At 43.7% G+C, this 24545-nt stretch overlaps 3 protein-coding genes across 4 annotated transcripts; all 3 read left to right on the plus strand.

Moving 5' to 3' along the window:
* Positions 1-223: 223 nt before the first annotated feature.
* On the plus strand, positions 224-7708 carry LOC124016043 (progranulin-like). Its single transcript, XM_046331564.1, has 15 exons — positions 224-385; positions 657-794; positions 1401-1529; positions 1699-1783; positions 1872-1978; positions 2207-2357; positions 2475-2579; positions 2682-2773; positions 2898-3140; positions 3557-3767; positions 3888-3979; positions 4415-4744; positions 5941-6183; positions 6454-6699; positions 6913-7708. The coding sequence occupies exons 1-15, from the start codon at positions 239-241 to the stop codon at positions 7054-7056; spliced, it is 2463 nt and encodes an 820-aa protein (XP_046187520.1). The 5' UTR covers positions 224-238; the 3' UTR covers positions 7057-7708.
* Positions 7709-11139: 3431 nt separating this feature from the next.
* LOC124015570 (RUN domain-containing protein 1-like) lies at positions 11140-16201 on the plus strand. Of its 2 annotated transcripts, XM_046330883.1 has the most exons (6): positions 11140-11696; positions 12516-12524; positions 12697-12855; positions 12973-13171; positions 13302-13397; positions 13486-16201. In XM_046330883.1, the coding sequence occupies exons 1-6, from the start codon at positions 11304-11306 to the stop codon at positions 14346-14348; spliced, it is 1719 nt and encodes a 572-aa protein (XP_046186839.1). In that variant the 5' UTR covers positions 11140-11303; the 3' UTR covers positions 14349-16201. The 2 variants fall into 2 exon arrangements, with proteins under 2 accessions (XP_046186839.1, XP_046186840.1); XM_046330884.1 differs by lacking the exon at positions 12516-12524 and having other exon boundaries at positions 11141-11696.
* A 4437-nt stretch (positions 16202-20638) lies between these two features.
* Positions 20639-22707, plus strand: LOC124015624 (60S ribosomal protein L27-like). Its single transcript, XM_046330983.1, has 5 exons — positions 20639-20721; positions 21451-21533; positions 21680-21849; positions 22336-22446; positions 22623-22707. Exons 2-5 carry the CDS (start codon positions 21453-21455, stop codon positions 22669-22671), a joined length of 411 nt encoding a protein of 136 aa, XP_046186939.1. The 5' UTR covers positions 20639-20721; positions 21451-21452; the 3' UTR covers positions 22672-22707.
* The last annotated feature ends 1838 nt before the right edge of the window (positions 22708-24545 follow it).

The raw sequence follows: 24545 nt of genomic DNA on the forward strand, positions 1-24545 counted from the left end.
GTGAACCTATGGAAATAGCTTGGGGAATTTTGATATACTTTAGTAGGCTACAGCACTACCCAGTTAAGAGGAAAGTGAGAGTGCTGTCTAGATTTAGTTCTGATGACTTCATTGTTGAGAATTTATGCATTTCTGTACAAAAGAGCTTTCTAACATTTGTCAGTTATTGATTGTACAATAAATGCATATAATATATAGTTTGTGTTAAAGTTATTTCTGTCTCTCTCTTTCTCTCCAGATGCAGAGGTATCTGGTGTTCTGTATGGCCCTGTTGGCCATACAGAAGGTCTCTGCTGATGACTGCCCAGGCGGAGAGGTGTGTGAGGAGGGCAACACCTGCTGCAAGGTCCCCTCAGATGGCTATGAATGTTGCCCAATGTATCAGGTATGTATGGGGTGGTGCCTGCAGAGCTTAGCCCTTAGCTTTATTTGCAGCCTGAACCCGAGTTCCCCGACCCTTGTACACTGAATTATATCTATTAGAAGTGTACAAACCAAATAGGTAGACTATGGTGTCATTGTCTCTTACCCTGAAATAGATATCTTTTTAATTGCACCCTTGTGCTAGCATTCTCTCGTAGTATCTGTTTGGTCTGTAAGATGTGAGATTCTAACACACTTTGTTAATCAAACTACTCTCTTACCATTTATCTCAGGCTGAGTGCTGTGAGGATCATATCCACTGCTGCCATGAGGGAACACTATGCGTTGTGAATGAGTCCATGTGTGTGAATGGAACTGTCTCCCTACCATGGGTGGAGAGAGTCTCTGCTAAACAGTCCATATATCCTAAAGTAAGAATGCCAGTGAATCCAGGAAGAAAGTTTAGATGACCATTAACAACGTTGAAATGCACTGTAACAATGACACCAGTTGATTTTCATGGCAATATGTGTCCCTGTTTTCAATCATTCACATTGTTGAGGAAAACTCGTTGGAGGAATCAGGCAGAACTCATTTATCAGCAATAAGAGTTTATTCAAGCAACTGCAGGGACGATCACGACACAAAGAACGGCTTACCCCTCTCTTAAAGCTTTATACAAACAAGAATCGGTTCTAACCAGTTCTCACAGCCTACGATTGGGGAGTGATATGATCTTTAGAGATCTAAATAGACAGAACTAGAATTCAGCCTGGTTACGGCTTTAGTGGCCTAGAGATAAGGAGCCAAAAACAAAACCCTTTGTGAGGTGTGTGAAGAGGGTACTGAAAATTAACAGTGAAAAGTACATACAGTACTATTCAACTCAAGCATTTACATAGCATTAGACTCTAACAAAACCATTTTCCCCCAACAACGTAATTAACCTAGATGAACGTAAGGAAATTAAAAATACTATGATCAGTCATGTTTTTTGTCATTGAAAAAGTCAAATGTATTTTTTTCTACCCCTCTAGTCTTTCAGAATGATCAGTGCATATGCCGGGAATGAGGATGATAACATCTGCCCTGACAAGTCCCACTGCCCCGAAGAGTTCTCCTGTCTGAAGGCCACTACAGGCTATGGTTGCTGTCCTATTGCTCATGTAATAACCTAACCACTGCTGCAATCTAGCCTTTTGCGCCAGATTCATACTGTTATACCGTTCACATAAACATGCATTGGTGTCAATGGAAAAACTAGAGTTATGTGCACAAATATCAAGTTAGGATGCAGGCCTGAGTGAATAGTAAATTGATCTAATGTACATACAGGCAGTGCCTTGCTCGGATGGGAAACATTGCTGTCCTGAAGGCCACCAGTGCAGCACAGACTGCAGCTCCTGCATCAAACAGACAGGTTAGACTCTTGTGGAGTCACATGTTGCCATCTTATGCTTCTGTTGCAACATCATCACTAACCCCTCTGCCTTCTTCCACCCCGGTAGAGCCTGTTGTTGCAGTGATGTGCAGTGACAGAGAATCTGAGTGCCCAGTGGGAACCACATGCTGTGAGACTCCAGATGAGAGTTGGGGGTGCTGCCCCATGTCCAAGGTACAGGGGGGCTATATGGAGGGGGCTAGGGGGTTATATTATAATGGATTTGCGAGTCAGGAATCATATTGGTCCTTTGAATGTGTGACATGTACACTCTCCAGTGTCTGTAATCACTCCATGGAGAGATGTCTAATCAAGGATTTGCATGGCCTTATGTGCTAACCCTTTGTTTATATATGGTCATCTCATGAGGTGATTCTCTGTGTGTCTGTGTGCACTGACCAGGCTGTGTGCTGTGAGGATAAGATTCACTGTTGTCCTGAGGGCAGCACCTGTGACATCAAGCAATCCAAGTGTATATCCACTACCAACAAGGAAATGCCCATGTGGGCTAAGTTCCCTGCCCGCAAGAGGGCAGAGTGGGAAAACCAGAATGGCAGGTTTCACCCCCCCCCCACACACAAAAAAAGGCATATTTTCCTGATCTATTTTTGTACCAATCACTGTCTGGATGTTAATGTGTATATGATAATTTTGCTGTACGTGCTTTCAGAAGTTGCCCAAGTGACGACACCTATTCCAGTCACTACCACCTCAGCCAATAGGAGTCCTGCTTCTCTTTGGGAGGGTACTTCTCCACCCTTCATTAGGACAGGAGGTATGACATTACACTTCTTCTTAGAACAATACAATAGTGTTGTGGATTATTTTGTTAGCTCGTCCAGTTGTGTTGATCGCTAACACCCTGCTGTCTCTCCAGACGTTCCCTGTGATGAGTCAACGGCCTGTTTGGATGGAACCACATGTTGTAAAACACAGGAAGGAGGATGGGCATGCTGTCCTCTGCCACAGGTATACTATGTCTCATACTGTAGGGGCCCATTCACTCTCTTAGCTAATCCATTTCTTCAAGATAGATCAACCTGATTGCATGTCTTTTGCTTCCCCTTTTTGTTTGGGTTCTTCTCTCTTCCAGGCAGTTTGCTGCAGTGACTTCGTCCACTGCTGCCCACATGGTAAGAAGTGCAACCAGACTGCCCAGACGTGTGATGACCCCTCAGGCTCCCCCTATGAGCCCTGGCTGAAGAAGGTTCCTGCTGTGCCTCGGGAGGGTAAATTGCCAGGAGATGTTACCTGTGACCCCACCCACGTGTGTCCCGACAACACCACCTGCTGCAAGACAGCGTCAGGAGGCTGGGCCTGCTGCCCCTTGCCTGAGGTAGGGACAGAGAGATATGGCTACTACTGCTGTGGATAGGCAAATTCATGAATGGCCTCTTAACTTGACTGCTCTGCGATGCGGTGAGAGATTCTGTATGACTAACAAAGAGGCACTTGGTCTTTACGACATCCCAACATCACTTCCTCATTCTTTACTCCTGTCAGCTTGCTGCTGCTTGTGATCTTAACCTTTCTTCTGCCTTGTTAAGGGGTTTTGGAGCTTGAACCAATTGTTGTTTTAATAGCATTGAAAAGTAGAACTGGGAAACTGGGTAATATAGGGAGTCACAACTTTTCTCTAACTTGCATAATCTCTTCTGCTACCAGCAATACCTCTACATAATTCCTATAAAGGCTTGTGAGTCTTAAATGGCAGAAAATGTTTGTTCTGTGTCTATCCCTTCCTCCCTCCAGGCTGTTTGCTGTGAGGACCATGAGCACTGCTGTCCCCATGGCACCACCTGTGACCTGGCTGGCCTCACCTGTGATGGTCCCTCAGGGTCGGAGCCCATGGTGGGGAAGGTGCCAGCTCTCACAACTCTGGCATCTGATCATGAAGAGGCAGCCACAGACCAGCAAGGGGTGCAGGTGGATGACATGGAGCTGCCTACAGAGGATGACAAAGGTGATGAAGATGAGGAGGGGCCCAGGACACCATATGACGCCCACACCACCTGCTGCTTTATTAAATATTTTGTTAGCTCGTCCAGTTGTGTTGATCGCTAACACCCTGCTGTCTCTCCAGACGTTCCCTGTGATGAGTCAACGGCCTGTTTGGATGGAACCACATGTTGTAAAACACAGGAAGGAGGATGGGCATGCTGTCCTCTGCCACAGGTATACTATGTCTCATACTGTAGGGGCCCATTCAAGACAGCGTCAGGAGGCTGGGCCTGCTGCCCCTTGCCTGAGGTAGGGACAGAGAGATGCGGCTATTACTGCTGTGGATAGGCAAATTAAGGAATGGCTTCTTAACTTGACTGCGATGCGGTGAGAGATTCTGTATGACTAACAAAGAGGCACTTAGTTTTGGTCTTTACGACATCCCATTATCACATCCTCATTCTTTACTCCTGTCAGCTTGCTGCTACTTCTGATCTTAACCTTTCTTCTGCCTTGTTAAGTAGTTTTGGAGCTTGAACCAATTGTTGTTTTTATAGTATTGAAAAGTAGAACTGGGTAATATAGGGAGTCACAACTGTGCTCAATACTTCTACATCATTTCTATAAAGGCTTGTTGTGTGTCCTTTCCCTTCCTTTCCCTTCCTTAAGGCTGTTTGCTGTGAGGACCATGAGCACTGTTGCCCCTATGGCAGCACCTGTGACCTGGCTACCCTCACCTGTGATGGTCCCTCAGGGCCAGAGCCGATGGTGGTGAAGGTGCCCACCCTCACAACCCAGGCACCTGATCATGAGGAGCCACCCGTAGACCACCAGGGGGTGCAGATGGACGACATGGAGCTGCCTACAGAGGATGATGACAGTGACGAAGACGAGGAGTTGCACAGGACACAGTGTGACGCCCACACCAGCTGCCCAAAGGCCGCCACCTGCTGCTTTATGAAGTCCACCCAGAAATGGGGCTGCTGCCCACTGCCACAGGTGAGTGTTACAGTAATGGTTAGTGCTGAGCAATTGGTGCTTTTGAGGTCTGTTCGGTTTCAGTTCAGTTATGAAAAGAATAATAACGGATTTCGGTTTTGTTTATTTGGGTTGAATGCTGTAACAGCACAGAATAAAACAATAAAAGTCCCATGATGGAAGTGACTGGCCATTACTGCTTTTCACATTGCTTTACTTTAATAAAATATTTGGTTTTGTGTGTATTACATTTGTTTTAATTTATAACTTTGTTATTTCATTCCAATTAATCATTTAATCTCTATAGAGCTGCTGCCTATGCTGTCTGACAAAATAACTATTTTGTAGTTCTTCAACATAAATAAGGCATACTTTTATGACTGCTGAATACCAACTATCAATCACTTAGATCATGTATTTCCAGGTAGAGATACCTCGCGAAGCAACAGCTGCTCCAAAGACAGTACAGTATGAAGATAGGCAGAAACTGCATCTCCAATAGAAATATCTAATCACGCTTGTAGGCGATGCTCATGCGCAGAAACGCCATTGGGTCTAACGGGCATCACGTGCCGAACTGCGCATGTTCATGCCACCAAATCAAAGGCACTTCTTCAATATAGTATTTTTTATTAAAATTAAAACATGTAAGATTGTCACTTTCATGAGGTTGGAGTAATAACTTGTTCAACTATTTAAGACGTTGGATCAAATCTAGGTTGTACCTTTAGATTTGAGGAAAAAAAATGTAAGGACACTTTTTTTACTTGTCCCATTGACTTCTCAAACCCCAGCCTGGTCTGCTTCTCAAGCCTCTCTATATCCCTTCTGTAGCAGGCATGAAAGAAACACAGACCGGACAAGTCGATGCGCAATGGATTATAGTCATTGTAGTTAATTACAATGTTTTATGCGCTAAACTATGTAGAATATTGGCTTGTTGGAAACAACTCCCTACAACATCTCACAGTTGAGGCTGGATCTGATTTATCTCTAAAGAAACTGCAACGTGCGCATTGAGCTCATAAAAATAAAGAAATAAATAAAGAATAAAGAAATTAAAGAATTAAAATAATTGAACTGACATCGGTCAATTAGTTGCTTGATAACCAAAATATTGGTTAATCACTCAGCACTATTAATGGTGTTCCCATTAAGGAAGGATTTTAGGGAATGAAAGCCCTTTCCCTCACTACTCGCTGTTCCCTCTTCCCCAGGCAGTGTGCTGTGCTGATGGAGAGCACTGCTGTCCCAAAGACTACATATGTGATATGAGCAAGACTTCCTGCTCTAAGGGTGGCGTGGTGATCCCATGGTACAACAAGCTGGCAGCTGAGCCAGATGACAGTGCCCTCACTGCCCCCCTCTCTGTGAAGTGTGACACCCAGAACAGATGCCCTGAAGGCTCTAGCTGCTGCCAACTTTCCACAGGACAGTGGGGCTGCTGCCCCCTGCGCAAGGTTTGTTTGAGCGAGGGTGTGTGTTGGTATGCACATGCGTATAGAGAACCCTAGAAACAGTTTTGCTCTGCTATCTCACATGGGGAACCTTTCATGTCTGTACCACATCTGGCTGTGATTGGGAGTCCCATAGGGCAGCGCACAATTGGCCCAGCATTTGTCCAGGTTTGGCCAGGGTAGGCTGTCATTGTATATAAGAATTTGTTCTTTACTGACTTGCCTAGTTAAATTTAAATATAAATAATTTCTCTGTCTTGTCTCCCTGTATAGGCTGTGTGCTGTGCAGATGAGGAGCACTGCTGTCCACAGGGCTACAGCTGTAACATGGGTTCAGGGACTTGCCAGAAGCTAATGTTTCTTCAGTTCCAGATGGTACCCCTAACTCGGGTGTCTGCGCCTGAGCCCCCGACCCCACAGGAGAAGGAAATCCACTGTGGGGGGCCGTTTGTCTGCAATAATGAGGAGACATGCTGCAAGGTCTCCGCCACTACATGGGCCTGCTGTCCCGTTCCAAATGTATGATACACCTCCGCCCTCTCACCACAGACACCACAAACGCTTCTAGAAATGAAAATGACATACTAATGTTAGTGGAGTTCAAGACTAAGGCATCTACTCTCCTTCTATTGAATAGTCAAATTCCTATATTGTTTCTCTCATTGCTTCCTCGATCTCTTTTTTTACTCTCCCTTCCACCTTATCCCTGCCCTCCTCCACCTGTCCTCCTAGGCGGTGTGCTGCAGTGACATGAAGCACTGCTGCACTACAGGCTACACCTGTGGTGAGGGAGGGTCCTGCACCCAGTCCACTGGCTTCAAATGGGACCACTGGCAGGTGTTCTTCTCCAACAAGAAGAGAGCCCTGCGTGTGTGACAACATTGGGCTCGACCCATCACTCCAACCGTTGCTAGGCCCACACTCCACCACCAGACGCATTGCACTAATGAAGGGACGCAGGAGCTTAATATCACTGTTACAGTATATCAAATTGTGTTTTTTACAGAGGAAAAATGGTGTGTGTGTGTATATATAGGAAAGGGAAGTGAAAATAAGTAACATTTTGCGCCATTGGTAGGTGCTTGGAATGTTACTACATTTATTTCAAGAGATACCCATGCTTGCTCATGAACAGAAACTATCAAGGATTTGCTGTCCACAGGGCTACTCCAAAAATTAGATACCAATGTTGAACAATCTTTTAGGGTTGTGACTCAGGGAAGGATTGGAATGTGATAAAACTAGTTGTAAGATACTATCAAGATTGACACAGAGGAGCATATACATGACAAGAACTTAGTACTGTTTTACAATGTTTGTTACCTTTTAAACAGGAAAAGTGTTGTGTTTTTTAGTTGATCATGTGAAGTGCATTGTGCCTCATAGTTTCAAGTATACTTTTGAAATGCCTTTTACATTAGTCTGCCATATGTAGGCCGTCATTGTAAATAAGAATTTGTTCTTAACTGATTTGTCTAGTTAAATAAAGGTTAAATAAAATAAATATGCCACCCTGTGGCTGAACTGATACTGTCTACTTGGGAAGACTTGAAATAAATATATATATATCTCTATATATATATATATATATATATAAATAAATAAATAAAGGTTAAAAATACATATATAACTAGGAAAGTCAGTTAAAAACAAATTCTCATTTTCAATGACGGCCTAGGAACAGTGGGTTTTACTGCCTTGTCCGGGGGCAGAACGAGAGATGGGGCAGAACAAGAGATTTTGTCAACTCAGGGATTCGGTCTTGCAACCTTTCGGTTACTAGTTCAATGCTTTAGCCACTAAGCTACCTGCCACCCCACATACCCTCCAATGCTCTAGCCACTAGGCTACCTGCCACCCCACATACCCTCCAACGCTCTAGCCACTAGGCTACCTGCCACCCCACATATCCTCCAACGCTCTAGCCACTAAGCTACCTGCCACCCCACATACCCTCCAACGCTCTAACCACTAAGCTACCTGCCATCCCACATACCATCCAACACTCTAGCCACTAGGCTACCTGCCACCTCACATACCCTCCAACGCTCTAGACACTAGGCTACCTGCCACCTCACATAACCTCCAACGCTCTAGCCACTAAGCTACCTGCCACCCCACATACCCTCCAACGCTCTAACCACTAAGCTACCTGCCACCCCACATACCCTCCAACGCTCTAGCCACTAAGCTACCTGCCACCCCACATACCCTCCAACGCTCTAGACACTAGGCTACCTGCCACCCCACATACCCTCCAACGCTCTAGCCACTAAGCTACCTGCCACCCCACATACCCTCCAACGCTCTAACCACTAAGCTACCTGCCACCCCACATACCCTCCAACGCTCTAACCACTAGGCTACCTGCCACCCCACATATCCTCCACGCTCTAGCCCACATGCCACCCCACCCTCCAACGCTCTAACCACTAGGCTACCTGCCACCCCACATACCCTCCAACGCTCTAACCACTAAGCTACCTGCCACCCCACATACCCTCCAACGCTCTAACCACTAAGCTACCTGCCACCCACATACCCTCCAACGCTCTAACACTAGGCTACCTGCCACCTCACATACCCTCCAACGCTCTAGCCACTAGCCACCCCACATACCCTCCACTAGGCTACCTGCCACCCCACATACCCTCCAACGCTCTAACCACTAAGCTACCTGCCACCCCACATACCCTCCAACGCTCTAACCACTAAGCTACCTGCCACCCCACATACCCTCCAACGCTCTAACCACTAAGCTACCTGCCACCCCACATACCCTCCAACGCTCTAACCACTAAGCTACCTGCCGCCCCATATGCCCTCCGTCTTGTTGCTACCACATTTTAAGTAAGAGATCGATTATCCCACTTCCTTGTGTTTTAGAAATTATGCCATTTTAAATGGTCCGTAATGATTCTGGCTGTTGCTACCAAAGGGAATTAATTTGCTGTAAAATGTGATTTAAAAATAAAAGTAATTGCCAAATCAATTGTACACTATGCATGTGTTGGGTTGTGAACAGTGTTCACTCAAATCTGTGCCCAGGATGTAACTATAGTAGGCCTTGCAAGTAAAAAGGTAAAAACTCAAGAGGTGATAAAGGTGAGTACTGAGTTGGAGAAAAACCACATTCAATGTCTGATACGTTTTCTGTGGGTTTTATGGCGGACTACACTCCAAAAGGTGTATTGGCGCCACCAACTTGACGATTGGAAACCCAATAAAATATGAATACATCCATACGTAATAATGATACTAACTTAATCCACCCTAATAAAAAATAGTATATAGACAAAACAAAATCCAACTTCGTATTTTAGATACCCATATCTCCCTTAGGTTCTAGGACCTGAGACGGTGGTACGGCTTGGGGCAATATTCCTTATCTCCTTTGGTGTGAAATCTTTCTGCCTCAGGAACCGCTCCGCCGCAATCACTATGATTTCCATCTTCCTGAACCTTCTCCCCACCATGGCAGTGCCAATAATTACCATAGCTATAAATGCCACAAAGTCCACCTTCTTAACCTTTAAAATGTCAGGATCCTGCTGGTGAAAGGCAACTCCGGCAGCCTAGAAATCCTACCTTGGATTCTTCTGGAGCACCATTCAAACCTTTTCATAGCTGCTGCATATGAAATACTCTGTGCCAACCCTGACTAAGCCACCTCATTCTCTTACACCCTTGTGGGGCATTCGGAAGACTTGGCTTCATTGTTCCCACCGCAATTGCAACATGTCACATATTCATCACTTTTATAAACATTATGGTCCCTTCCACTTGGACATCTCGGCTTCTCCCTTCTGCAAACACTTGCTACATGACCAAAACCTTCACAATGATCACACTGCATTTGTCTTGGGAGAAATGCTCGGACTCTGTAGTTAATATGCCCTAACTGCATTTGAGTAGGGAGACTCCACATCAAAAGAACAAATAGACTTTATTTTTTCACCATTCATCACACCATTCATCCAACGTGCTTCAATTACTCCAGGAATATTTTTAATCTCTTCAAAATCAACTTCCCACGAGACTCCTGCGGCGGCCTGATGTACCCCCCTTGAGGGGTGCCCTGTTCCGAAGAGACACACAAGACACTTTAAACTTTATTTTATTTTATTTCACCTTTATTTAACCAGGTAGGCTAGCTGAGAACAAGTTCTCATTTACAAATGCGACCTGGTCAAGAATAAAGCAAAGCAGTTCGACACATACAACAACAGAGTTACACATGGAATAAACAAACATACAGCCAATAATACAGTAGAACAAGTATATATACAGTGTGTGCAATTGAGGTGAGATAAGGGAGGTAAGGCAATAAATAGGCCATAGTGGCGAAGTAATTACAATATTGCAATTAAACACGGGAGTGATTGATGTGCAGAAGTTAAATGTGCAAGTAGAGATACCCGGGTGCAAAGGAGCAAGATAAATAAATCAATGCAGTATGGGCTAGCAATTTAGAAAATTTCAGATTTTTTTTCCTTTATTTAACTAGGCAAGTCAGTTAAGAACATATTCTTGTTTCCAATGACGGCCTAGGAACAGTGGGTTAACTGCCTGTTCAGGGACAGAACGACAGATTTGTACCATGTCAGCTCGGGGATTCGAACTTGCAACCTTCCGGTTACTAGTCCAACGCTCTAACCACTAGGCTAGCCTGCAGGTTCGGTCTGATGAGCCCACCTCTCGTGATCCTCACAACCTTCACTTTACCCAGTACTCTCTCCACCAGTTTGAATAAATCAAATGGTTTCTTCAGGATTGGTACTCTACGAAACCACCGGATTAAACACCAACAAACCATACTCCTACTATTCTCGTCAGTGTGCCCCACTGGGACGTTATGCTACGGATAGGTTAAAATGGCATATTGCTGTTTCTTGCAGGCAGTTCATATGCACACCAAATCAGTGCTTTTACGATGACGTGGCACTGTTTATGACGTTTGGAAGCCCGCCTCTCCCTTTGACGTATGAATATTTCAAGATGGCGATGCACCTGCTTCATCGGTGGTAAAAAACGGTGTACATAAACGATAAAACAAAGCGTCGTTTCCAGTTGACAATAACTTTAATATTGGAGGACAACGTTGTCTTTATTACCTTTCAAACATGTCGACAGAGGAACTGTCAACCTCGGACAGCGAAGCTGCCTTTGCTGGGGCTGGCGAGCGATGGGCGCCCGTCGGCGCTGTAGCCAGTCCGGAGGATGAGAGCGGGAAGGGAAACGCGGTCGAGCCGAGGAGGAAAGGCTCAGCTGCGTCTGGTGAGACGGAGATGGCCGCAAGATTGAGGAAATTGGAGGACGAACAGGGCCTGCTGAATTCCTCGCTCCTCGCTTTGACATCTCATTTTGCACAAGTGCAGTTCCGCTTGAAGCAGATAGTTCACGCTCCGACTGATGAGAAGGAGAGGATGCTGGTAGAACTCGAGGAGTTTGCCTTCAAAGGCTGTCCTCACGTGGTGGGATGCAGGCCACAGGACTCTCAACAGCTTGAAAACGCGGTAAGTAGTCCATCTAGCCCACGGCTGGTCAAGCTTGGTAGATCCAAGAATGTAAACAATGGTTTCTCTTCAGTAAGTGAAAAAATGATGTCAACACAAACACTCAATTGCTTGAGGTTGTGTGATTATGCAAGCTATAGGCTATCCATTATGTGTAGAAAAATAGGTTATGTTAGTCCCCCACAAAACAGACCACAGACCGACGTCAGTACAGTGTTCCACCAGTAATACCTGGTGAGGGGATGGGAGTGAGTGTGGTGGTCACATTAGTTGCTGCCCGTAGGCTGGTCATCATTCAGTGTCAGTAGGATAGCTGTGAGGATGACCACTGGACACATATAGACTCAGACACACCCTGGGATGCAACACTCAACATGCGATCGTACACACACGCACACACAGGCAGTAGCAGCCACCGTCTTGTCAAACCTCTCACAGGAAATGAAATTATCCTGTGGCTACCTGGCTTTTGATTAAGGCTTTGGTTTGCATCAAAACATCAAGGCTGTACTCTCTGTTCTGTTCCCTGAGATCTGTTATCTCCAGAGGAAGATAGGAAATGGTGGTATCTCATCAACACAATAAGTGACTGACAGGCTCAGTTAACATGCTTCCAGAAGATCATTATCACTATTATTACAGAGATCAGACCTGACCTCTGTAATCATAGCTTCTGTATGCACAACTAAACCAAACCCCATAGTTTACTCCATGCAACTCTCCATTTACCTTCGTCATAAGGCCTGCTTATGTAATACTGTCTTTGATTAAAGGTTTTATTTTTCTGATTTCCTCTGTGTCTACATGCTTTACTTGTAGGAGGACCTGGTGAGTATGGCTACAGCTCTCTGTTCCTCTCCAGCATCTGTTTAGTCTGTCTTAAGTAAACATGCACAATGAATAAGGGCTGTGTATAGATCCTCCCCATCACTCCCTGTCCCCTCTGTACACCCCAGTCCTCCACTGACAGTGTATTCTGTGTTCTCTCTTCTCCACACAGAGTGAGAGGGAGAAGAGGGAGCGTCTGGAGGTCCAGAGGGAGAAGCAGAAGGAGCTCATCGTCCAGCTGAAGACCCAGTTGGATGACCTGGAGCGCTATGCCTACCAGGAGGGCAGCTACGACTCCCTGCCCCAGTCTGTGGTCATGGAGAGACAGAAGGTAGGGCTCCGTTCATGTACCAGAAGTCTCCTAAAAGTCTGTTCGATACAATGTTGTTTCCTCCCCATGTGTAATGTCCTGGTAATACTCATGACTGTTCCACTCTTCCACTGCCAGGTAATCATTGACGAGTTGATCAAGAAGCTGGATGTGAACTTCAACGAGGACATAGGGAACCTGACGCCTGAGGAGCTAAGACAGAGAGTGGACGCTGCCATCGCTCAAATTGTCAACCCAGCCAGGGTCAAGGAGCAGCTGGTGGACCAGCTCAAGACCCAGATCAGGGACCTAGAGATGTTCATCAACTTCATCCAGGGTAGGTGGCAGTGGGCCTGGGATGCCATGTTGGCTGTGGTTAGGTGTCTTGGAAGCTCAGTAATACACTTGTTACCGAAATATTCCACCAATATTCTGACTTACTACTGTATTTTCCCTTTACCCAACAGATGAGGTAGGGAACCCTCTTCTGTCTGATGGTGAACCCAGCCAGCAGCCGAGGACAGCAGGGCCCAACACCAGAGCCCCTGGAGGGAGGAAGAAAAGTCAGTTATCACCCAGCATTATTATCATAGGCTCTACAACATCACTCACAATACATCTGTTCTAACGATTCTCTTCTCCTGCCCATAGTGGACCCAGAGCAGGCCCAGAAGATGAGGCAGACGGGCTTGCAGCTAATCCAGCGGGCCCTGGCTGTGCTGCAGATCTTTGCAGTGAGCCAGTTTGGCTGTGCGGCTGGCCACGTTCCCCAGAGTATGTGGTCGCAGGGGGAAGTGGGCCAGGACTACGGCCCTCTGCTGCAGCGTCTGGAGGGGGCTGTAGACCGGGTTCGAGTGCAGGCCTCGTGCAGACAGCCCTCAGTAGATCACGTGGTCAGCTACAACAGCAGCTTGGCCCTGGGGCCCCGTGATGAGCTCACTGCCTTAGTGAGGAAGGAGCTGGCCATGGCTCTGAGAGACCTGCTAGCCCACGGTCTCTACTCCCCCTCCCAGGGCATGAGCCTGGTGCTGGCCCCCATCTCCTGCCTGCTGCCCTACAGACCTGGCCCATCGACCATCCACCCCTGGGAGCTCTTTGTCAAGTACTACCACTCCAAAAATGGCAAGGCCTTCGTGGAGTCGCCAGCCCGCCAGCTCTCGCAGTCCTTCAGCCTACCTGTTGCGGGCAATCCGGTCACTGTCACACCCAAGCAGTCTCTGCTCTGGGCCATTCACTCTGTGTTGCTGGAGCACGATCGCTACAAGCGAGGAGCAGACTCGGAGTTCAAGGCTCTGGTATGCATGGCTCTGAATGAGCAGAGGCTAGTGTCATGGCTTAACCTGCTGTGCAAGTCAGGGGCCTTGGTGCACCCGCACTACCAGCACTGGAGCTATATGGCCCAGACAGGCTTCGAGGGAGCCCTGCGCATCCTGGGACGTATCAGCCACCTCAAGTTTAACCTGCCGGTGGACCTGGCTGTGAGGCAGCTCAAGAACATCAAGGATGCCTTCTGAGAAGGGACTGTCGAGAGACACCCAAAACCATGCTTTCAGCTCACATGGTTACCAGGCCTGATTTAAGGCTAAAAAATAATACAATCAACTGGCCCTTGAGGACTGGAAGGCATGGTTTGGGTCTTCCTCAAGTGCTGAAATTATAATTGGCATAAAAGAATTGTGCTAATGTTGCTTTATCCGTTTAACTTTAAATGTATCTTGGGTCGTTGGGTCAAAACATTTTTGTTAGCATCCTGTCTAAAAACATGGCATGAATTACGTGCAAAGCTGTTCAACAAAAATCAAGTGTGCAATGTTGAGATGCATTATATAGCAAATCTGATTTTTATATAGCAAATCTGTAACTCTAACATTTAATTTATCCATGCCCCCCATAACCACACAAAGGGAGCATATCAAGATCTTAATGACTTGTTACATTGCATTATATGGAGCTTGTTGCCTCCCCTTAGGAAACCCTTCCTTTATGTGATGTTGTTTGACTTGTCCCTATGGAGATGAGATACAGTAGCTCAGACCTATGCAGATAATATCGTGAGGTTGGCCTTTTATAGTAATTCACTACTGTATAATGATTACCTATAGAATGGGTGATCATCAATGTGACCAAATGTATAGTCATTCCCTCCCCATACTCTGTAGTATGGGTAAAAACAGACCAGTATCCTGCACTGTCACTAAACTGTACATTTTGTGTTCTCTACGGAAGAGAATAATATGGGTTACTACAGTTCACATTCACAGAGCATTGCTCTCTGTCTGTGGTTACTCAAAGCTCCACTGTTGCGTTCACAGAAGACGCGCACTATTCAATGCACTCAGGTCAAATGAACGTGGCAACAGTTTATGCTCTCACCAATGAATGTACAAGAGAGGTCAAAATTCTAAAGATGTCACGAGTGTTCTGAAAATCAAAATGATCACTCATGCAGCATGTAGTGTCTCTCCGTTGAGAAATAAGCAGAACCTGCCTAACGTGTCTTAAAGAAGGTGGATAACGTAGAGACCCTGTATTAACTGCTGCTTTACTGGTCCGTATGGAAGTGATTACAAAAATATATACGATTGAGCTATTTAGCTTATATGTAATTATATATTTAATCGTCCAATATTTAAGATGATTGTGGGATGTGATTGTTTTCTCTGTTTCTATTCGTTTTTTGAATGGTGAATGAAAACCTCTTGAAGTGAAATCTTCCTATTACATGTGAATCACATGGGGTGTATCCTGAAAAGCTGTCTGTACAAACCATAGATACGGTTCATTTCCACATGAGTGAAAACTGTTATCATCCTTGGTATGGTTTTTCCAACCCTCATATTAAGGTGTTACCTACTTTGTTACTGGTTAAGTGCTGCTCCCAGACTTTCTGTTCTATTCTCTTATGGTATTGTACTGAGATCTATTTCTATTTTGTTGTATAGTAAATTGCAAATGCCTCAGCCGGACCACTACCAGACTATGCTTGGATCTGGTCTGTGCTTTACTGGTGTGCGTCTACATGTAGTGTATGGGAGGACAGGTTGTCCTACATCGAAAGGGATACTGATGTGTTAGTGTGAATATCAATACCCCCTTCATTTAGCCTGCATTGTTACTTTTCACTTTTCAAATGCACTGTGCTCATGTCAAAACTACTGTTAACGCAAACATAGACGCACACATCACAATACTACTACTAAGCAATGTACATTTCTGTATGAAAAATGAGACTTAGTTACTGTCTCTGATTTTGTTTTTGCTTTTCTGTGTATACCCTACTGGTCAGATTGAGAAAAAGTTATACAGCTGTTTATTGTTTTTGTTCAATAACTATGAATGTGAGCAAATAAACCATTTCAAAAACCTATTTCAGCCCATGCACAATTTGTATCCATTCATTGCTTTCAACACAATTGTTGTCAGTGCACATTAATAAGTCATAGAAAATACAGGGGTAATAATGATGCCTGACACTTTTGTCTTTAGTCAGGTTGCAGGCCTTCACTTTGCATAGCAGCATCAGAGAACACTGGCAACTGTGCCATCAACTGAATAGGACACCTTGATTGCCACATGTCACAGAGAAGCTCAATATAGGGCTGACTCTAGGTTGCCTTTTATAAGCTTGACATAAATGGCTCCTGAGTGGCGCAGTGGTCTAAGGCACTGCATCTCTGTGCTAAAGGCATCACTGCAGACCCTGGTTCAATCCTGGGCTATATCACAATTGGCTGTGATTGGGAGTCCCACAATTGGCCCAGGGTCGTCAGGGTTAGGATAGGCCGTCATTGTAAATAAGAATTTGTCCTTTAACTGACTTAAAAAATGTATATATGATCCAAAATAAAGGAACTGGACCAGTTCTGAGCATTTCTTATTATTATTTTTATTAAACCTAATACAAAAATCAGCTTACATTGCTACATCAAACATGTCAAACAAAACAAAACACAGGTAGGTATTAACAAGAAAATACTCGAACATACAAAAAATATCAATCAAATAATACAAAAAATAAACAATTTTATTGCAATTGTATTCACCCTCAAAAAATCGTATAATGGTTCAGGAAGATGTTATTCACTAGGGTTAATGTTTTAATAAGATAATTAAATTCAATCAGAAAAAATGTGTAATTTTGGTATAGAATTTTGAAATTTTTGTTTGTGTATGAAGAATTTGGCAACAAGAATTTAAAAAATGAACAATCATTTCAGTGGTCTTGTTATCATTGCAATAGTAACATATATCTTTCATGTCAAAAACATGGGTTGTGTTCATAATGGTAAATAAGTATTTTGCAAGGTTTTCCCAAAATTCTGACACAAATTTACATTCAAAGAACAAGTGAGAGATTCTCACCTTCTTTTTCAAAGAAAACGCAGATATCATCAATAGCCACACATTTGGATATCATAGAATTACATGGATATATCTTCTGTAAAAATGTTGAAGTGCACTTCCTTAACTTTGTTTGGTATACAGTATTTGTAAGGCCTTAACTATGCATTTTTCCAGACAGTGTCAGAAAAATGTTCCTCTCGGTGTAAGTTGGTTTTGTGAATGAAGAATTCGTCTTATATATTTATTACAACAAGATTTATTAAGTAAGCCCACGCCTTCCAATCTGACTTCTGGATAAACTTTGTGATCATTCCCAAAATTAAGATGACTTTTCATAAGTGTAGTTAGACCACTGGGAACGACTTTGATCACAGAAATAAACTCTCTGAAAGGTATTGGAAACTCTTTCAATGTTATAAGTTGTTCATATGTGAGAATATTACCCATGTGGTCGAAAACATGAAGAACAAAGTCAATATTCCTCTCATGCCAGCTGGGGTAGAACAATGACTTATTCCTTACAGTTATGTCTGAAATATTCAACAAGAGAGCTTTATGTGGGGAAAAATTGTGCAGGAAACATATTTTCCAGGTCATTAAAGCTTGTTGGTGAAACCTAGCCAATTTAGCAGGTAATCTTTCAGTAATATAATTACATTTCAGTAAAAATGTAAGACCTCCCAATTTATTAAACACATTATTTGGAATGAAATACCATATTGAATCAGTATGGATCAAACATTTTTTCAACCAGTTTATTTTGAAAGTGTTATTTATGTCAACAAAATCCAACACTTCTGGACCGCCTTCAGCTCTTTTGTTAGAAAGGACAGATCTTTTTCCGTTTGTGAAACTTATTTTTCCAGATGAAGTCAAGAAAGGTCTTATTGATCTCTTTACAAGTAGCTGAATTTACACATAACAATAAAGAGGGCTACACAAAACGAGACAGTCCCTCTGCCTTGGACAGAAGTACACTCCCAAGTATAGAAAGATCTCTTTGTAACCAATTATTAAATATATTTTTAGTTCTCTTAATTTTAGTAGAGAAATTCAAATGTTGTCTGACTAAATGGTTTTTTGACAGATGTATTCCTCAATATTTAACACAGTCCTTTACAGGAATATTTTCTATTTCTTTATCATCAGAGTCAAATAAACATAAGATTTCACATTTAGAAACATTCAGCATTAATCCTGATTCAATAGAAAATGCAGTTATAGCATTAAGGGTGACCTGGTCTTTGTCTCTTTAAAAAAATATATATATTTCACCTTTATTTAACCAGGTAGGCTAGTTGAGAACAAGTTCTCATTTGCAACTGCGACCTGGCCAAGATAAAGCATAGCAGTGTGAACAGACAACACAGAGTTACACATGGAGTAAACAATTAACAAGTCAATAACACAGTAGAAAAAAGGGGGAGTCTATATACAATGTGTGCAAAAGGCATGAGGTAGGCGAATAATTACAATTTTGCAGATTAGCACTGGAGTGATAAATGATCAGATGGTCATGTACAGGTAGAGATATTGGGGTGCAAAAGAGCAGAAAAGTAAATAAATAAAAACAGTATAAAAACAGTATGGGAATGAGGTAGGTGAAAATGGGTGGGCTATTTACCAATAGACTATGTACAGCAGCAGCGATCGGTTAGCTGCTTAGATAGCTGATGTTTGAAGTTGGTGAGGGAGATAAAAGTCTCCAACTTCAGCGATTTTTGCAATTCGTTCCAGTCACAGGCAGCAGAGTACTGGAACGAAAGGCGGCCAAATGAGGTGTTGGCTTTAGGGATGATCAGAGAGATACACCTGCTGGAGCGCGTGCTACGGATGGGTGTTGCCATCGTGACCAGTGAACTGAGATAAGGCGGAGCTTTACCTAGCATGGACTTGTAGATGACCTGGAGCCAGTGGGTCTGGCGACGAATATGTAGCGAGGGCCAGCCGACTAGAGCATACAAGTCGCAGTGGTGGGTGGTATAAGGTGCTTTAGTGACAAAACGGATGGCACTGTGATAGACTGCATCCAGTTTGCTGAGTAGAGTGTTGGAAGCCATTTTGTAAATGACATCGCCGAAGTCGAGGATTGGTAGGATAGTCAGTTTTACTAGGGTAAGCTTGGCGGCGTGAGTGAAGGAGGCTTTGTTGCGGAATAGAAAGCCGACTCTTGATTTGATTTTCGATTGGAGATGTTTGATATGAGTCTGGAAGGAGCGTTTGCAGTCGAGCCAGACACCTAGGTACTTATAGATGTCCACATATTCAAGGTCGGAACCATCCAGGGTGGTGATGCTAGTCGGGCATGCGGGTGCAGGCAGCGATCGGTTGAAAAGCATGCATTTGGTTTTACTAGCGTTTAAGAGCAGTTGGAGGCCACGGAAGGAGTGTTGTATGGCATTGAAGCTCGTTTGGAGGTTAGATAGCACAGTGTCCAATGACGGGCCGAAAGTATATAGAATGGTGTCGTCTGCGTAGAGGTGGATCAGGGAATCGCCCGCAGCAAGAGCAACATCATTGATATATACAGAGAAAAGAGTCGGCCCGAGAATTGAACCCTGTGGCACCCCCATAGAGACTGCCAGAGGACCGGACAGCATGCCCTCTTAAGAAAAGTGTAGTATTATCAGCCATTTGGGAAATGTTGATTTCTTTGTTAAAAAATGGTTAATCCATACAAATTGGCATTATTCAGAATATCTAGAGATAGAAGTTCCACAACCAAAATTAATAAAAATTGCGAAATTGGGCATTGCTGTCATACACTTCTGTTGATACTAAATATTTAGGAAGTATTAAGATTTAGTAGTACATAACTACTTATATCTTTGTAAAACATGCAAATTACTTTAATCAAATTTTCACCAAATCCAAAAAGTTTAAGAGACCTAAAGAGAAATTCATGTTCAATTGTGTCAAAGGCTTCACATAAGTCCAAAAATAAGACAACTGAGTCAATTGCATCTGAATAATCTATAAGGTCCAAGACTAAACGAATATTAGAGTTTATGTGACGGCCCTTCATCTATTCCTTTCTTTAATCTTTTGGCATAAACCAGAGCAATCCATTTATAATCAACATTTAAAAAAATAATTGGTCTCCAATTGTCAATGAGAGAAGGGTCTTTATCGGGCTTCGGAATCAATGAAATAAGACCCTGTTTCATAGTGTTGACCATTTCCCCATTTTTAATGCAATCTTGAAACATATTGAAAATCGTGTCGTGTAGTAAGTTCCAAAACTGTCTATAGAATTCAACTGACAGGCCATCCGGGCCAGGTTCTTCAGTTGACACAGGTGAACCGCAAACTGAGGGGAAATCATCCTCAATTACAGGGACATTATTCTGAATGTGGCAAATGTAGCTTTTACAACCATCTTCCTAAAATTGAGATCTGTAAAGGTTTTCATGCCACCTTTACCAGTTCCGAGCAAAGAGGTGTTCCGCTCGGCGGAAATGACGCATCATTGATTTGATGTGAAAGGTCACGAAAATCTTCTCAACTTCCTTTCCTGCTAGCGGTGGCCACAGAATAGCACCAGTGAGTGAATTTCTCAACGCAATAATCTTCAACCATCTTGATAAATCCTGACGTTTACATACTTTTTGATTGTTTTTTACCCTAAAGTATACGTTTAAGATCCGGGTTTAGGGATAATTTCCCTAAATTTGACATTTATATTGGAAAAATATGTACTTTTATATAGTGTCCGCTATCCATATAGCTAGCGTTTCAACATGGCAGCTTGCTTGATGAGGGTTCATGTCGATTCAAAACCAACCACTTCGGTTATGTAATTTATATAATCAGATAACCACAATGTGCTCGGTTAATGGCGTTCGGTTGCCCATTTAAATGTATGAATGTATACAACATCTCACCTGAATGGTAACGTTAATAAGCTAGCTAGGTAAATAAATAGCGATGGCTGTCTAGCTGAGCTGGGCAATAGAACGAGTCAAAATTTACTCGGCTGAAAAACCGCAAAAGAACGTTGGTTAAGACATGTAATTTAACTTTTCTTAAAATACTGTTTTTCATTACATGACTTTGCTAATTTACGTCGTTGCTCCTGCAATCGCGTTCAGTCATTGGTCATCTGACGTCCAAGCTGACGTAGCTAGTTTTAGGTAATAGCATACCGGTACTCCCTAGATAACAAAGATACTACTGATATCTAGAAGCAGTGAATATTGTCCCACATTGATCATTCCATGGCGTCTTGTGTTAGTAATAGTGCTTTTCTTTTATAACTCCTCTGTCACCCAGAGATGGGCAAGTTCATGAAACCTGGGAAGGTGGTGATGGTCCTTGCTGGGCGCTACGCTGGTCGTAAAGCTGTTATAGTCAAGGTAAGTTTGCTCCTGAGCTATTGCTAAATGTGCATATTTCACTCCCAGTTTGATTAGTTACTGTTTGCTTGGATAATCCTCTTGAAATGTGGTCCATAAACACTGGTAACTGAACAGCTAACTATATATGGATTCTCTTCCTACAGAACATTGATGATGGCACCTCAGACCGCCCTTATAGCCACGCACTTGTCTCGGGCATTGACCGCTACCCCCGCAAAGTGACCACAACCATGGGCAAGAAGAAGGTTGCCAAGAGGTCCAAGATCAAGGCCTTTGTAAAGGTGTACAACTACAATCACCTCATGCCAACCAGGTCAGTGCCAGGTGGACATGGGAGTAATGGTTTGTTTAGGTGGCTACCTACTGACATGTGAGACTAAACTGTAGGTGACTAGCAGTATTGCATCCATGTCTACATTTTTATGGAATTCTAGCAGTGGCCAAACTGACAGGGTTCTATTAAGTAGGATGCAACGTCAAGGAATGTATAGATGGTGTACAGACTGGACCCTTTTCTGTTTGATGTGGTGAACTACCATTTCACACTCCTAAGCCATGTTGTACTGAGCTGACCCAAAGTATGGTTTGGGTCAGCACGCTAGTGAAGTCTGGCTTCTCAACACATTTAATCTCTGCATGCATTAGTAATTTTGATAGATGGTTCGATTTTCATTCTTGATTCTTGGAATGTTCAGAGTAGTTGATGGAGAAGTGTTATCCACTTGCGTTTGTCCTTTTTTATAGGAATTTGACGTAGGTGTCTTACTAAGTCTCTTGCTGTGTTTTTCCTTGTGCTCAGATACTCCGTGGACATTCCCCTGGACAAAACTGTCGTCAACAAGGATGTCTTCAGAGACCCTGCCCTGAAACGCAAAGCCAGACGGGAGGCCAAGATTAAGTTTGAGGAGAGGTGAGTCTTTTCCCACACCAGGAACCAGGACTTGTGAGAAATGCACAGGTTCTTTGTCCTGATACTATCTGACACATGATACAAGTAGCTTAACTACTATAGGATAATAAAATGGCAGGCTTTTTCGTCTCCATTGTAAACCTTTTCTAAAATGTGTTTTTTTTTTCTATCCATAGATACAAGACAGGGAAGAACAAATGGTTCTTCCAGAAGCTTAGATTCTAGGTGTTCATTGGTTTCACAAATAAATGTATAAAAATATCTTGACTGGTGTTTTCATTTTTGGTTTTATTGACAAGTGTTGGAGATTAAGCAATACAGCTGCTGATTGCCTCATAAAAAGCAGTAGAAAGGTGTTTACAAAAGCTGCTTGTTAATGATAATGTCATGAATTAACTTATTGGCCCAACCAGACTTGTGTGAACATGGCGTTGACAAGTGGAAACGCTGGAAAGTACAAGCTTGTCCTTTTACATTTTGCTCAAATCCATTTCCACACTATCATATTGGTCTAATGGTATCAGTATGGCACAGTGGTCACCAAGCTACTGGGTGCATGTTTTCCAGCCACTAGCACACCTGAGAAATCTATTCAAGGTCATTTTATATTCAGGACCCTGTCTTTCAAGGGATAATTTGTAAAAATCCAAATAACTTCACAGATCATTGTAAAGGGTTTAAACACTTTACCATGCTTGTTCAATGAATCATAAACAATGAGCATGTACCTGTGGAATGGTCGTTAGGACATTAATGACTTAAATGTAATGTAAATGTAAGGTCAGTCATGAGAACTTAGGACACTAAAGAGGCCTTTCTACTGACTGAAACACAAAGAAAGATGCCTGTGGTCCCTGCTCATCTGTGAATTTGGTTTAGGCATGCTGCAAGGAGGCATGAGGACTGCAGATGTGGCCAGGGCAATAAATTGCAATGTCCGTATTGTGAGATGCCTAAGACAGCGCTACAGGGAGACAGGACTGAGAGCGTATCGTCCTCGCAGTGACAGAACGTGCAACAACACCTGCACAGGATCGGTACATCCGAACATCACACCTGCGGGACAGGTACAGGATGTCAACTGCCCGAGTTAAACCAGGAACGCACAATCTCCATCAGTGCTCATACTGAGAGGCTGGACTGAGGGCTTGTAGTTCTGTTGTAAGGCAGGTCCTCACCAGACATCACCGGCAACAACGTCGCCTATGGGCGCAAACCCACCATCGCTGGACCAGAGAGGACTGGTAAAAAGTGCTCTACACTGACGAGTCACGGTGTTGTGTGATGGTCAGATTCGTGTTTATCTTCGAACGAGTGTTACACTGAGGCCTGTACTCTGGCATTGGATCGATGTGGAGGGTCCGTCATGGTCTGGGGCAGTGTGTCACTGCATCATCGGACTGAGCTTGTCGTCATTGCAGGCGATCTCAACGCTGTGCGTAACAGGGACGACATCCTCCTCCCTCATGTGGTACCCTTCCTGCAGGCTCATCCTGACATGACCCTCCAGCATGACAATGCCACCAGCCATACTGCTCGTTCTGTGCATGATTTCCTGCAAGACAGGAATGTCAATGTTCTGCCATGGCCAGCGAAGAGCCTGGATCTCAATCCCATTGAGCATGTCTGGGACCTGTTGGATGTGAGGGCCAGGGCCATTCCCCCCAGAAATGTCCTGGAACTTGCAGGTGCCTTGGTGGAAGAGTGGGGTAACATCTCACAGCAAGAACTGGCAAATCTGGTACAGTCCACGAGGAGATGCACTGCAGTACTAAATGCAGCTGATGGCCACACCAGATACTGACTGTTACTTTTAATTTGACCCCCCCCCCCTTGTTCAGGGACACATTATTCCATTTCTGTTCGTCACACTGTCTCCGTTGTTGAATCTTGTTATATTCATACACATATTTACACATGTTAGGTTTGCTGAAAATAAACGCAGTTGACAGCGAGAGGACGTTTCTTTTTTTGCTGCGTTTATATATATATATATTCAGTAAAAGATGATGTATTGAGTGCTGTGCTGGAGCATAATCAAGGATTTAATGAGTGCGCGTAAGGGCTACCCAAGCGCCTACCTCTTGTCGAAATCTGCC

The sequence above is a fragment of the Oncorhynchus gorbuscha genome, linkage group LG26 (genome assembly GCF_021184085.1).
Source record: "Oncorhynchus gorbuscha isolate QuinsamMale2020 ecotype Even-year linkage group LG26, OgorEven_v1.0, whole genome shotgun sequence".
In the NCBI taxonomy this organism is placed as follows: domain Eukaryota; kingdom Metazoa; phylum Chordata; class Actinopteri; order Salmoniformes; family Salmonidae; genus Oncorhynchus; species Oncorhynchus gorbuscha.

Bases quoted from the DNA above. Each gene is read 5' to 3' on its own strand.
- LOC124015624 (XM_046330983.1), top strand. From the start codon at position 21,453: ATGGGCAAGTTCATGAAACCTGGGAAGGTGGTGATGGTCCTTGCTGGG. The intron at 21,534-21,679 runs GTAAGTTTGCTC...CTCTTCCTACAG, and splicing joins GTAAAGCTGTTATAGTCAAG to AACATTGATGATGGCACCTC. The intron at 21,850-22,335 runs GTCAGTGCCAGG...CCTTGTGCTCAG, and splicing joins AATCACCTCATGCCAACCAG to ATACTCCGTGGACATTCCCC.
- LOC124015570 (XM_046330883.1), top strand. From the start codon at position 11,304: ATGTCGACAGAGGAACTGTCAACCTCGGACAGCGAAGCTGCCTTTGCT. The intron at 12,856-12,972 runs GTAGGGCTCCGT...TTCCACTGCCAG, and splicing joins TGGTCATGGAGAGACAGAAG to GTAATCATTGACGAGTTGAT. The intron at 13,398-13,485 runs GTCAGTTATCAC...TCCTGCCCATAG, and splicing joins CCCTGGAGGGAGGAAGAAAA to TGGACCCAGAGCAGGCCCAG.
- LOC124016043 (XM_046331564.1), top strand. From the start codon at position 239: ATGCAGAGGTATCTGGTGTTCTGTATGGCCCTGTTGGCCATACAGAAG. The intron at 3,768-3,887 runs GTGATGAAGATG...CTGTCTCTCCAG, and splicing joins GCCTACAGAGGATGACAAAG to ACGTTCCCTGTGATGAGTCA. The intron at 3,980-4,414 runs GTATACTATGTC...CCCTTCCTTAAG, and splicing joins CATGCTGTCCTCTGCCACAG to GCTGTTTGCTGTGAGGACCA.